The following is a 15,108-nucleotide window of genomic DNA, read 5'->3' as shown; positions in this document are numbered from 1 at the left end:
TTTAGGGCCCTAATCACTCTACTTTCTCTCTTACTCATAACTTTCATCTCCAGATATATAGCTTGTATGTATCAGTCACTCACAAAAGAGGTAAATGTCAGAAGACAGCAATCTACTATATGTAGTTGAAAAATTTTAAGATATGGAGTCAAATGACCTACTTCCTACTAGCTCAATAATCTTGCCCAAATCACTTAACTTTGTTTGTTCCTATGAAACGTTACAGAGAGTTTGTGTAGGTAATGTACCATGCTGGAATAACTGTTATGATGTTGCTGTTGCTGCTGCTGATTTTAGAAAAGGTAATCATGGGCAAAATATTTAGATCAGTGAATCCCAATCTTACAAGCTTTTTAAAAAATTGCTATTTCCTGGACTCCACCTAATAAAATTAAATACAAATCTCTTAGGTTTGGACTTGGGCATTATTGTTTATTCTTCTTTAAAAGTTTCCTAGTGTTAGCAGTTACCTATTTTTGCATAATAAACCACCCAAAATGTAGTGACTTAAAGGAAAACTTATTTATTATTTCTTGCTATTTCGTGGGTTTACTGGGGGGATTATTCTGCTTGGTTCACCTGGGTTCACTTATGCAGCTGCTTTTGGCTCGTTGACTGGGCTGGACTAGAAGGTCTAAATGGGCTCACCCTATTGGCGCTAGCCTTGGTGCTGAATCTCTGTGCTACTGTCAGCCAGTCAGGCACTCTCTCCATGTGGTGAGTCATTCTTCAGTAGTCAAACTTGTCTTTCTTACGTGGATGTTTAGCAAAAACTGAAGTTGCAATGGCTCTTTTTAAGGATATGTTTTAAGTTGTACAATGCCCCCTCTACCACATGTTATTGCTCAAATCAAAGCACAAAGCCAACCTAGATTCAAAGGGAAGGAAAACAGACTTTACTTTTTTAATAGGAGTGGCAAAGTCACACTGTGAAAAGGCAATGTGGAGTGGGAGGGTTGCTATGGCCATCTTTATAAACAGTCTCTCACAGACAGTGATTCTGGCACCCCATGAGGGTTAAGAAAGACTAGTTTAATTAAAGGGCTTCATCGTCACATATTAAAGATGCCCTGAGGGTAAGCTCTCATTCTAAAGCTCATTGAAACTCAGCCACAGCATACAAAATTTGAAAAGGAAATTAACTGCTAAACTTACCAAATTCAAACAGAAAATGTGGAGTATATGCACCACAGCTAGGTTTCCCTGCCAAAAATTTTAATTTATTCTAAAATAGCAAAACAAAGCTTTGCTCAAGCGTTACTTGTCCAGCAGGTGTCAGCCTCGCACAAGAAAATGCCAATTTGTCCAGCAAAGCAGGCTGTGTAGGATCTATATGATTATACCTTTCTAGACAATTCACGCAATACCCAAAACATCAGTTCCTCTCACAAATGTCCCATCTTTGACTAAAGGTCAGTATACAGAAAGATTGGAATTGAGTTGCCAGGGAGGAAGTTTCTAGGAGTTAAACATTTCAAATAAGTAACTAGATGTACCTAGACTCCATTTTCTGCTAGGTGATGGGATTTCATTACAGCAGGAGTTACTGTGTTTAGAGATGCTATATTTCACTTATTCTAAGATGTACATTTTTCTGCACTTGAATATCTCTGAAATAGAATGGGTCTAACAGTTGGCAGTGTCAACCAATATACTTGTGTGTGTGGGTGTGTATATATATATATATATAAAATACATACACTTGTCTTCTTAATGGAATATAAAATTAATTATGTCTTACAAACTATGTTTTATCAGATTCAATGAAACACAGTAACTTTAGAAATTCAATGCACTTAGCCTCTCAGGTAAATAAGGAGGTGATTTTATAGATTTTCCTTTTATGATTCGCCTAGAAAAATGAGAGCTCTCTTCTTCACTGACACAGACTTCAGCTGAGGCAGGGGGTCACAGTGGTTCCCAAATCATTCCAATGTTCTATGAGTTTCTTTAATAATCTTCTCACAAAGCTATAAGCTATCTCTCTCAATCTACTTCTCTATCATCCTTTAAGAGATCACATGGAGTGGGAAGTAGCTATGAAAACAGCTCAGTACTGGCAAGATTAAAGACTGCATAAGAAACATGGGTAGGGAAATTCACTCACCACCATCAAAGGCAGAACTAGGTGGGACCGTTCCTCAGATCTACTGCCCCTTCCAGGATCTGTAATTATGTCCCAGGATCTCTGTATCTAGTCCCAGGTGTTAATCTACTACTTGTTATCAAGCATAGGAGAGGTGCAAGCATGGATAGAAAGTGGTAGCAGCACCCAGCCAGCAGCAGTGTCTAGTTGTGTGGTCCTCATATTTCACAATGACACTCACTTGAATAGGCAAATAAGGGTTGGAACCCGGCTCTACTGAGCTTACCTTCCATAATCTCAAGGGTCTTCTTCTTCTAAGAGGGAGTTTCTTTTTTTCCCCTTATTTATCTATATAAGATGAGCACCTTTCTGTAATTAGCACAAGGGCACATTTTCTGTTAAAAGATGTTCCCAGCTATCAGCTTTCATCCCTCCCACTCCATCTTTTAGTCTCTTCCAGAGAAGTCTTAATCTTCCTCCAAGTTCCTGGCAAAGAATGACACTCATCCCTCATAATTTGCACCTTGCTCAAGAATTTCAACTTCATGGCCCTTTTATTGGCGCCCTGTTGCTGAAATTTAAATCATTTGACCTTTACCACATTTATGAGAAGCACGGCTAAGGAGAATATTTTTATTTTTATTTTGTTGTTGTTGTATCTTTTACCAGATCTGAGGTAGCACAGCATAATATATATCCTGTTTGTGAAGTGATCATATCTAGAGGCGAGAGGTTTCATTTTATTGTCAACACTGCTAGCAGCGGTGGGAGAAGAGTCAGGAAGGATTAGGTGGGGCCGCTGATGCAGAGCACAGGATAGAGAAGAAAACTAGTCTGAGATAATCCCAAATGGTGGGTAACTCAACACACTATCTGTTTGTACTTGGTGGAAACTCTGTGAGCCAAGTAGCTACAGACTTGCTCTTTGATGAAAGATTTTGCCATTATGTAATATTAACAGTAACAAATATATATAGTGCTTATTACATGTCATACACTATCCTTAGCACTTTGTGGGAATTAAATCATTTAATCTTGTGATATAAGTTGTTTTATTGTTCCCCATTTTATAGGTGATGACCCTGGGCACAGTTATTTTTATACCAAAATAAATTCTCAAGAGGAACTATCAGATAGGAAGTGTAGGGAGAGACAAGAAAAGGGAGAGGAAAGAGAGAGAGGACTATGAGAATGTGATAATTATTTTTCTGCCTCATTTACATTTCTTACCAAGGTTGTTTTGGGTCTGTGGGGGAAATATAATTAAAAACAAAATCTTCTGCCACCCCAGAATCCCTCTCCAGAAAGGTATAAGAGAAAGAAAAAGTTTTGTTTTTGAATAAGCATTAAACCAGAATATGATGTGCATTACAGGCAAAGGATGTGCTAAAGAGATTGCAGAGACAGAAAGGGATCTTACCCTCTTATATATCCAAGAAGATACAACCCATTACATACATGTTGTCAAAATCAACAGTAACTAGTCCTCAAGTAAGAGGACTTTACAGCACCAATTTTCACACATAGTTCATCCTAGATTCACCTGGTAACTGAGGTGGCCAACCATATTAGCTAATTGCCTTTAGCCAAAGGAATAATAAATGCCTCTCATATTTTTATGGCAATTCATGGTTTTGCAGTTGGAGCCAGGCATCTAAGTTAGACTGGAGACTGGGAGATGCGGGTTCTATGATCCTTGATACATTTCAAAGCAATGGCTTCTATGTCCTTGAGAGAGACATTTCTGGTTTGTAAAGGTTTCAAGGGGCTTATTTAGCCTTTAAAAAAGATTTACATAATTTCAAAAAAAAAAACAAAGAATTTACAGGTTTCCTAAAGAGACATGTTTTAACCTGCCAGGTGAGTGACCTGCCCCTGCGCACTACTACCCCATGGCCCTACCAAAGTGGCCAGGTGAGCACAGCCCACACAGGGAATGCTCCTTGAGTCAGCCTAGTTCTGATGGCCAATAGGATTGCCTTTCTGGGCTCCACAGGTCTGAAACAATTAGAGAGATAGTTCTTGGCAGGCTACCACCCCCAGGGCACTGCACAGACAGCAGACTGAAACAACCCCCAGTCTTCTCATGCAAAAGGCCTATTTACTTGTCCTGGAGTGTCAGTCTGAGAAGTAGAGTTCAAGTTAACCACACATCTAGATGCTACAGAAGTGTTCTCGGGGAACATTAGCCAGTACTTTCACTTGACTTCACTACAGCTCACCAGTACCTCCCAGAAAGGTGCTTATACACTCAACTGGAGCCCAGAATTTTGCAACATTCTCAAAGGGACACCTCCGGGTTCTTGGTCTTGATGCCAGCAGAGTCTACAATTTCAGTCCCACAGGACCGTATATATTTGCATATCTTAAAAGCTGCTGCCTGAAGGTCTAACTTTCAATCAGCCCAAAACTGAGATCCCTCCTCTAGGACACTCACAGGTCCTGGCACATTCTCAACAACTGAGAACTACCCAGAATAAATCAGGCTGCTTAGACAAACACAAATGTTTGAGAGACAACAAGCTAGGGAAAGGTTAAATGTTAAGGTTCATCTCCTACCCAAGGCCATTCCTTTAAGACTGGGAGACGTAGCTATTTCACATAGAAACAACACAGAGAGTCAAGCAAAAATGAGGAGTCAAAGAATATGTTTCAAATGAAAGAACAAGATAAAAACCCATGGAAAAGAAATAAAAATGCCTCAATGAAACGGAGACAAGTAATTTACCTGAGAAAGCGTTCAAAGTAATGGTCATTAAAGTGCTCACCAAACACAGGAGAAGAATGGATAAACACAGTGAGAACTTTAAGCAAAATTATAGATAATAAAAGAAAGTAGAAAACAAACATCACAGGTTTGAAGAATACAATAACTGAACTGAAATGTACACTAGCAGTGTTCAACAGCACACTAGATGAAGCAGAAGAAAGAATCAGTGATCTGGAAGACATGGCAGTGGAACTCACCCAACAGAGCAGCAAAAAGAACAAAGATATTTAAAAAGTGAAGATAGCTTAAAGGACCTATGAGGCAACATCAAGAGGAATAACATTTGAATTGTAGGGGTACCAGAAGGGAAAGAGAGAAAGAAAGGGGGCAGAAAACATATTTGAAGAAATAATGGCTGAAAATGTCCCTAACTTCGTGACGGAAACAGACATCTAGATCCAAGAAGCCCAGAGTGTTCCACACAAGGTGAACCCAAAGAGAGCCACACCAAGATTATAATGAAAATGTCAAAAGTTAAAGATAAAGAGAGAATCTTAAAAATAGCAAGAGAAAAACAACTTATTATGCAGAAGCTAACCCCCATAAGACTATCAGCCTATTTCTCAGCAAAAACTGCAGGCTGGGAGTGGCATGATATATTCAAAGTGCTGAAAGAAATAAAATTCCAACCAGTTAATACTCTACCCAGCAAAGTAATCATTTAAAATTGAAAAGAAGATAAAGAACTTTCCAGGCAAACAAAAGCTAAAGGAGTTCATCACCACTAAACCAGTCTTGCAGTAAATGTTAAAGAACCTTCATTAAGCTGAAAAAAGGGGGCACTAATTGTTAACAAGAGAACATATGAAAGTGAAAATCTCACTGGTAAAGGTAAATATATATTAAAGGTAGTGGATTAATAACGTATAAATCCAGTATGAAGGTTAAAATACAAAAGCAGTAAAAATAACTAGAACTAAAATAATTAGGTAAGAGTTACACAAAATAAAAAGATGTAAAATGTGACATCAAAAACACAAAATGTGAAACAACAAGGTCCTACTATATAGCAGAGGGAACTATATCCAATCTCCTGGGACAAACCATAATGGAAAAGAATATTTTAAAAGAACGTATAATGTTTAAAACTGAGTCACTTTGCTGTACAGCAGAGATTTGTACAACATTGCAAATCCACTATACTTCATTAAAAAACAAAAATAAATAAAAATAAAAAACACAAAATTTGGATGGGGGCATTAAAATACAGAGTTTTAGAATGCATTCAAACTTAACTTGCTATCAACTTAAATATATCAAAACTCTCAACAAAGTGGGCATAGAGGGAACATGACTCAGCATAATAAAGGCCATATATGACAAGCCCACAGCCAGCATCATACTCAATGGGGAAAAGCTGAAAGCTTTTCCTTTAAGATGAGGAGCAAGGAAAGGGTGACCACACTCACCACTTTTATTCAACATTGTGCTGGAAGTCCTAGCCAGAGCAATTAGTCAAGAAAAAGAAATAAAAGGCATCCAAATTGGAAAGAAAGAAGTAAAATTGTCACTATTTGCAGATGACATGATTTTATATATGGAAAACCCTAAAGCCTCCTCCAAAAAACTGTGAGAACTAATAAACAAATTCAGTAAAGGTGCAGGATAAAAAATTGATATACAAAAATCTGTTGCATTTTTAAACACTAACAATGAGCTATCAGAAAGAGAAATTAAGAAAACAACCCCATTTATAATTGCATCATAAAGTAAATTAAAATACCTAGAATAAATGTAACCTAGGAGATTAAAGACCTCTACACTGAAAACTATAAGACATTAATGAAAGAATTGAAGAAGACACAAATAAATGGAAAGATATTTTGTGCTCATGGAGTAGAAGAATTAATATTATTAAAACTTCCTTACTACCCAAAGCAATATACAGATTCAGTACAATCTCTTTCAAAATACCAAGGGTATTTTTCACATAAATCAAATACACAATCATAAAATTTATATGGAATCACAAAAGATCCTGAACAGCCAAAGCAATCTTGAGAAAGAAAAACAAAGCTGGAGGCGTCACACTCCCCCATTTCAAACTATACTACAAAACTATAGTAATAAAAACAATATGGCATTGGCATAAAAACAGACACATAGATTGATGCAACAGATAACAGAGCCCAGAAATAAACCCACCCATATATGGTTAACCAATTTATAACAAAGGAGGCAAGAAGAAACAGTAAAGAAAGAAGAGTCTCTTCAATAAATTATGTTGAGAAAACTAGACAACCACATGCAAAAGTATGAAACTGGACCACTATCTTACACCATACATAAAAATTAACTCAAAACGGATTAAGGACTTGAATGTAAAACCAGAAATCATAAAAATCCTAGGAAAAAAAAGCATAGGCAGTAGGCTTCTTAACATTGATCTTAGCAATATTTTTTTTTTGGTTCTGACTCCAGAAACAATGGAAACAAAGCAAAAGTAAACACATAAGACTATATCAAACTGAAAAGCTTCTGCACAGTGAAGGAAACCATCAACAAAATAAAAAGGCAACCAACTGAATGGGAGAAGATATTTTCAAATCATATACCCAATAAGCGGTTAATATCCGAAGTATGTAAGATCTCATATAACTCAATTAATAAGAAAAACAAACAATCTATTTAAAAAATAGGCAGGATCTGAATAGATGTTTTTCCAAGGAAGACATACAGATCAGGTCAATAGGCACATGAAAAGATGCTCAACATCACTAATGCAAGTCAAAACCACAATGTGATCTCACTCACACCTGTCAAAATGGTAAAAAAGACAACAAATATCAAGTGTTGGCAAGGATGTGGAAAAAAGAGAACCCTCATGAATGGCTGATGGGAGTGTAAATTGGTGCAGCTGCTATGCAACACAGTATGGCAGTTCTTCAAAAAAGTTCTTCAAAAAATTAAAATTAGAACTACCAGTAAATGCTTTGCTGAGTGTTTATCCAAATAAAATGAAAACACAAATTTGAAAAGATACATGCACCCTTGTGTTCATTGCAGCACTATTTACAATAGCCAAGATATGGAAACAACGTGTGTCCATCAATGGATAAAAGGATAAAGAAGAGGTGGTATATGTATACAGTGGAATACTACTCAGTCATTAAAAAAAAGAAATCTTACCATTTTCAACAACATACATGGACCTCAAGAGTATAAAGACGCAGACCTACTAGAGAATGGACTTGAGGACAAGGGAAGGGGGAAGGGTAAGCTGGGACAAAGTGAGAGAGTGGTATTGACATATATACACTACCAAATGTAAAATAGATAGCTAGTGGGAAGAAGTCACAGCACAGGGAGATCAGCCCGGTGGTTTGTGACCAGCTAGAAGGGTGGGATAGGGAGAGTGGGAGGGAGGGAGACGCAAGAGGGAAGAGATATGGGGATATATGTATATGTCACTTTGTTATAGAGCAGAAACTAACACACCATTGTGCAATTATACTCCAATAAAAACGTTAAAAAAAGAGTATTATGCTAAAGGAAATCAGTCTGACAGAGAAGACAAATACCATATGATTGCACTTCTATGTGGAATGTAAAAACAAAGCAAACAAACAAAACAAAACTCATTATACAGAGAACAGATGGGGGTTGCCAGAGGGGTAAAGTGTTGGAGGGTAAGTGAAATGGGTTATGGGGATCAAGAGGTACAAACTTTCAGTTATAAAATAAATAAGCTATGGGGATATAGTATACAGCCTGGATACAGTAGTCAATAATATTGTATTGCAAATTTGAAAGTTGCTAAGAAAGTAAATCTTAAGAGTTCTCATCACCCCTCCCCACACACAAAAGAACCATGCTTTGGGCTTCCCTGGTGGCGCAGTGGTTGGGAGTCCGCCTACCGATGCAGGGGACATGGGTTATTGCCCCGGTCCGGGAGGATCCCACATGCTGCGGGGCAGCTGGGCCCGTGGGCCATGGCCGCTGAGCCTGTGCATCTGGAACCTGTGCTCCGCGGCGGGGGAGGCCACGGCAGTGGAGGCCCGCGTACGGCAAAAAACAAAAAACAAACAACAACAACAAAAAAAAACCATGCTTTAAGAAAAGGGGGGTGGAGGCAAAGCCTATTTCTCAACAAGGAAATTTAACTTCTTATTTTGAATTTGTATTTGCCATTACACTTTGCATCTTCGTTTCTCTTCCTTTGCTTTCCCTTTATCTGTACTGCCTCATTCTTCTTTGGAACTGTGGAAGGCAGAAGAGTAATTTCTATATGCATAACATAATGTTCATTTTCTGAGTTATACATTTCAAATATTCCAATGGATTACCAAGGCTGTATCCAAGGCAGTCACGCCACATGGCTTCATGTGTCAACATTCACATAGACTGTAGTGTAAGCATTGCTCCTGGAGATGTACAGAGCAGAGGCCCTGGCTCCATCCACACTACCTCACCTAGCCCTTCATGTGAATGGCCTTTAGTGATTATATAACCTTTTTGGAGATATTATCTCACATAAACCTTATAATCACATAGCAAAAACCGTTTTATGCTTGATAAGGCTCAGAGCAGGAAAATTACTTAGCAAGATTTGTAGTTAGTTAGTTAATATCAGAATCAGAACTAGAACTTAGGTCTCCTGACTCCAAACCAGTGCTCTTTTCATCAGTGCACACTGCCCAGAGCGTGCAGGAGATCAGACTGTAGCTGTGGATCAGAGCAAGCCTCACTACCTTTACTTGAATCTGACCTTCATTAACTTGTACCCTAACCCTTTGAGTTAAGCACCAATAACCTCACTACCTTTGTCAACACTGAATTTTGCCTGCCTTCTTATAAACTCACTGGCAAGATGAGTGTTATGCAGGTTAAGCAGGAACACTCACAGGCCACTTGGAGCTCATAGTTTAGTGAAAGGCATGATAGGAAAATCCACAGTTACTTTGATTTAATTTCATCAAATGCCATAGGGACATAGAAAAATGAACTTCCCAGAGGATGACATGTCCAGGTGAATCTGGACAGACGAGTAAAGGTTGAACAGGGGAAAGTTATGGGGGGCAGGTAGAAGAAGAAACAAGACGTTGATATCCTAGGCAGAGAGAAAACATGTTCAAGGGCAAAGAGGAATGGAATGTCATAATACTGTGTCTTCAGAAGCTACACCTTCTGCCTTGTGGTCGAAAGGGAATATGTGGGAGAAGATCAAAATTAAGAATAGGAAAGATAAATAGAAATCAGTTTATGAAACAAAGTCTTCTGTGTTATTTTCAGTGTTTTGATTTAGTCTAGGAAGATAGGAAACTACTTAAAAATTTATGAAGGAAGTGACATGATTAGATTTATCTTTTAGAAAGATCATTCTAGCAGAGGTATAGGAGATGGATTAAATAGGGAGCCAGTGGAGTAAGGAAAATCATCTCAGAGTCTACCACAAAAGATTGAGGAGAAATGTAATGACCAGAAATAAGACAAGAGTGCTGGGAATTGAGAGGAAGAAGAGTGAGATTTTGAGATATTTAATATGTACAATGGCTAAGCCTAAGACCAACCATATTTGTGTTTGTGGGAGAGGGAAGGGATGAGAAAAACAAAGGAACACAGAGAAATTTGCAGGTTTCATCTTAGGTAACTAAGTGAATATTAATACCCTTTTATTAAGAACAAAATACAGTAGAAGCAACAAGTTGGAAGGCAAATATTTTATAGTATAAGTTTAAAAAGGCAAAATACTGCTTCAAGAAGGAAGGTGTAGTGTTCAGTACCATATGTCACAAAATATCCATTAGGAAAGACAATGCAACTATACCTTTGGATTTTCCACTAGAAAATGATTAGGAAACTTGGTAACAGTATTTTTATTTGTGTGACAGGGCTTTACAATATTAATGTGAAAATGAATAGGAAATTATGCAAACAAAGTAGGTAAAGGGGTCAAGAGACTCTAAGGAGTGTTTTGTTTTGTTTTCTAGGATTTGGAAGTTTTAAGCATGTATATTTGCTGAAGGAAAAGAATCAATAGGGTGGAGAAGGCCATGGTTCAGGAGGGAAGGGAAATGAGGATGTGAAGTCAACAGAGAGCTGGAATGAGTTGAGATCCAAAGCACTTTTGGAGGGTTTAGCCAGGAACTGAGGTACAGATCTTTAAGTTTAGAGGAAAGGAAAAAGGACAGGTGTGAATACAGTTACATTGGTTGTCTGGAGAGGAGGTCAAGAAATATATGCTTACTGGTTTCTCTCTTTTTCCTGTTGGGTCATCATTAAAAGCATGAGGCAGGAAATTTGAGGAGGATCATAAAGATTTGAGATCACCACTATGGAGAAAGGACAAGAATAATTATTAATAGAAATATGTATTAATAGTCGAATTGGTGAATAGCGTTAGGGCTCAGCTCAAGGTGCAGAACATGGATTGGGAATAGTTTTGTCATTTTCTCCAGCAGTGCTCAGCAGTCTATACAAAAGAATAAGAATAAAAGCATAGGTATACTTTTATAAGTCTAAACATTAAGAAGTGAACTTTTTCAGGAATCTCATTTCATGGTGAGAAGAGCAGAAAGCCTAAGTCATATGACTCTTTGATGCCATTGCTGCTGCTGCTAATAACTTTAAATATTACTTATAGTAGTGAGAAACATTTCCCCAGGTAGGGTATAAAAGTTTCTACCAATCCAGTACACAAAGTTGTCTCAAAGATGCATGATGTGACAAACAACCCAATCAAAAAATGAGCTGAAGACTTTAATAGACATTTCTCCAAAGAAGACATACAGGTGGCCAACAGGTGCATGAAAAGATGCTCAACATCACTAATTATGAGAGAAATGCAAATCAAAACTACAATGAGGTATCGCCTCACACTAGTCGGAATGACCATCATTAAAAAACCCACAAACCATAAATGCTGGAGAGGGTGTGGAGAAAAGGGAACCCTCCTACACTGTTGGTGGGAATGTAAATTGGTGTGGGCACTATGGAGAACAGTATGGAGGTTCTTTTTTTTTTCTGCTTTATAACAAATTTAATCAGTTATACATATACATATGTTCCCATATCCCCTCCCTTTTGCGTCTCCCTCCCACCCTCCCTATCCCACCCCTCCAGGCGGTCACAAAGCACTGAGCTGATCTCCCTGTGCTACGCAGCTGCTTCCCACTAGCTATCTACCTTACGTTTGGTAGTGTATATATGTCCATGCCGCTCTTTTGCTTTGTCACAGCTTACCCTTCCCCCTCCCCATATCCTCAAGTCCATTCTCTAGTAGGTCTGTGTCTTTATTCCTGTCTTACCCCTATGTTCTTCATGACATTTTTTCCCCTTAAATTCCATATATATGTGTCAGCATACAGTATTTGTCTTTCTCTTTCTGACTTACTTCACTCTGTATAACAGACTCTAGGTCCATCCACCTCATTACAAATAGCTCAATTTCGTTTCTTTTTATGGCTGAGTAATATTCCATTGTATATATGTGCCACATCTTCTTTATCCATTCATCCGATGATGGACACTTAGGTTGTTTCCATCTCCGGGCTATTGTGAATAGGGCTGCTATGAACATTTTGGTACATGACTCTTTTTGAATTATGGTTTTCTCAGGGTATATGCCCAGGAGTGGGATTGCCTTTTAAAAACTAAAAATAATGTTACCATATACTCCAGCAATCCCACTCCTGGGCATATATACAGAGAACACTCTAATTCAAAAAGATACGTGCACACCAATGTTCATAGCAGCACTATTTACGATAGCCAAGACATGAAAGCAACCTAAATGTCCACAGACAGATGAATAGATAAAGAAGATATGGTATATATACATAATGAAATATTACTCAGCCATAAAAAATAATGAAATAATGCAATCTGCAGCAACATGGATGGACCTAGAGATTATCATACTAAGTGAAGTAAGTCAGACAGAGAAAGACAAATATCATATGATATCACTTATATGTGGAATCTAAAAAATGATACAAATGAACTTATTTACAAAATAGAAACAAACTCACAGACATAGAAAGCGAACTTATGGTTACCAAAGGGGATAGTGGGAGAGGGGGAAAGATAAATTAGGAGTTTGGGATTAACAGATACACACAACTATATATAAAACAGATAAACAACAAGGTCTTATTGTATGGCACAGGGAATTGTATTCAATATCTTGTAATAACCTATAATGAAAAAGAATATTTGTATGTATAACTGAATCACTTTGCTGTACACCTGAAACTAACACAACATTGTACATCAACTATACTTCAGTTTTTTAAAAATGCATGATGTGTTTCTTTTAAATTTCCACTGCAGGCTTTTACCACCACCACAGCGCATGCTCTGACAGCAGCGGCTTCATAGAAGAGACTAACTCCCACCTCCTCTTGCAGGAGGCTGTATGGCCTCCAATATCCAGCTCCTGCTCTCTGGCCGTACAAACTCCTGACCTCAGTAGGAGAAAAGTAGCATGGTACCCCGGACAGAAGACCAGAGTAAGAGACTTGGAATCTCCATCCTGATGCTATCAGGAACAGCATGCACAGAGACAGACCTTAGGCAGTCACTTCATTTCTCTTTGGTTTTTCTCCTCTGTGGGTATTAGAATACATGATCTACATGATAGGGACAGTGGTAACCTGGACAAATACTTAATTTTCTCTCAAGCTTTGACACTGCCTAGGACAGTTAGAAGATTTAAGGATCATCAAATTTGAGGAACAAGTGTTGCTACTGGAATACTCTCAAAGGGCTCAAGCTAAATGAGGAAGCACAAATCCCACTTTCAGGCCCTGAAACCTTGGTGCAGCCTACAGTAGGATTCCCTCTGAGCCTCTATTCATCCCTCTGTGCTCCCAATTAAATTCCAGGAAATCTTCTACCATACCGGTATCCTTTTTTTCTTCTTGAGGACTCATCCAAGGAGATACACTTGGAGCCTCCCCACTAAAACCATTTTCTCCCTGTATCCTAAATTTTCGCTCTTCATAGGAAAAGAGATGAGTGGGATTCAGAGTCCCTCCTCTTGGCCATTGCAAGAAATTCACAGTATTTTCTGCTGGCAGAAAACAATACAAATAAAATTATGTTTTTAAACCTTGGCATTTGTTTAAAAAGAATAAACAGTTGTGGTTTGTGTCAGAAGGAAAATGTTTTGTCAATAAACAGAGCTTGAACACTGACAGGACTCTACCAGGCCATATGTGGTATAGAGCATTTTAGATACATTCCTTCTTGAAGAAGATTTTAGTAGGGTGGGAGAGGTCACATACACACACGTGCACGTGCTTACAATAATGTATTACTTGGTTGCCTAATACACTGCAAGATAGTGTATGGTAGACAATTAGAATATTGCCTACCATACCAGTAAACAAAGGATGTCACAGTCATCAGTGACTGCAGCCCTTCAACGTGAGTCGGTGAGCCCTGAGGAAACTCAGGATGTGAAAACACAGGATACTGGCCCCAGATAGCTGAGGTGCATATCAAAGGAATGATTTCAGTGAGCCCATACTCCTGCATCTTCTCATACATAGAAAAGCCGAAATTCCTTAACTTGACATATCTGGTTTTCTTTAATTAACAGTAATCTTTTGATGTTTCCGACTACCTGCCCTTTGTTACAAAACTCCTGTGTATCCTAGCTCCCCTCCCTGGCCTCCTCAGAGCGGTACTCTCAGGGTTACTTGAGATTCTGCCTCCCAGGCTTGAAGTCCTAGAAATTCCCACCAAATAAAACATAACTCTCAGGGCTTCCCTGGTGCCACAGTGGTGAAGAATCCGCCTGCCAATGCAGGAGACATGGGTTCGAGCCCTAGTCCCGGAAGATTCCCACATGCCGCGGAGCAACTAAGCCCATACACCACAACTACTGAGGCTGTGTGCCACAACTACTGAAGCCCGTGTGCCTAGAGCCCATGCTCCACAACACGAGAAGCCACCGCAATGAGAAGCCCATGCACTGCAACAAAGAGTAGCCCCCACTCACTGAAACTAAAGAAAAGCCCAGGTGCAGCAACGAAGACCCAATGCAGCCAGAAGTAAATAAATAAATTTATTTTTAAAAAACCTCTCAACTTCTAGGTTGTGAATAATTTTTTAGTCGACAATAGCAAAGATCAGGAGAAAGGGATTAGGCAGAAAGGATAACCATGAGTGTTAAAGAAAAAAAATCATACCAGATATTATGAGCAAACAGAACTCTTTTATTTTGATACTATTGCCAGTCATAGAGCATAGACCAGTCTGGTTGCCTAGCTAGGTGGAAACAAAGGGCTGGAGAGTTTTTAAGAGC

At 38.6% G+C, this 15,108-nt stretch overlaps 1 protein-coding gene across 3 annotated transcripts in view; it reads left to right on the top strand.

The window, feature by feature from the left end:
* The window catches only part of TESPA1 (thymocyte expressed, positive selection associated 1), a gene marked incomplete at its 5' end in the record, with an annotated part of 33,480 nt that extends 19,491 nt beyond the window's left edge, over positions 1–13,989 (top strand). For all 3 annotated transcript variants that reach the window (XM_082636438.1, XM_082636439.1, XM_082636440.1), the window contains one exon: positions 13,128–13,989. In XM_082636438.1, the coding sequence (XP_082492564.1) occupies positions 13,128–13,333 (206 nt within the window). In that variant the 3' untranslated portion in view covers positions 13,334–13,989. The remainder of the gene's footprint in view (positions 1–13,127) is intronic.
* Between the last annotated feature and the right edge of the window lie 1,119 nt (positions 13,990–15,108).

Source organism: Mesoplodon mirus, assembly GCF_964341445.2.
Source record: "Mesoplodon mirus genome assembly, chromosome: 11".
NCBI classification, from domain to species: domain Eukaryota; kingdom Metazoa; phylum Chordata; class Mammalia; order Artiodactyla; family Ziphiidae; genus Mesoplodon; species Mesoplodon mirus.
Note: the sequence above shows the minus strand (reverse complement) of the source record. Positions and strands in the feature narration are given on the sequence as shown.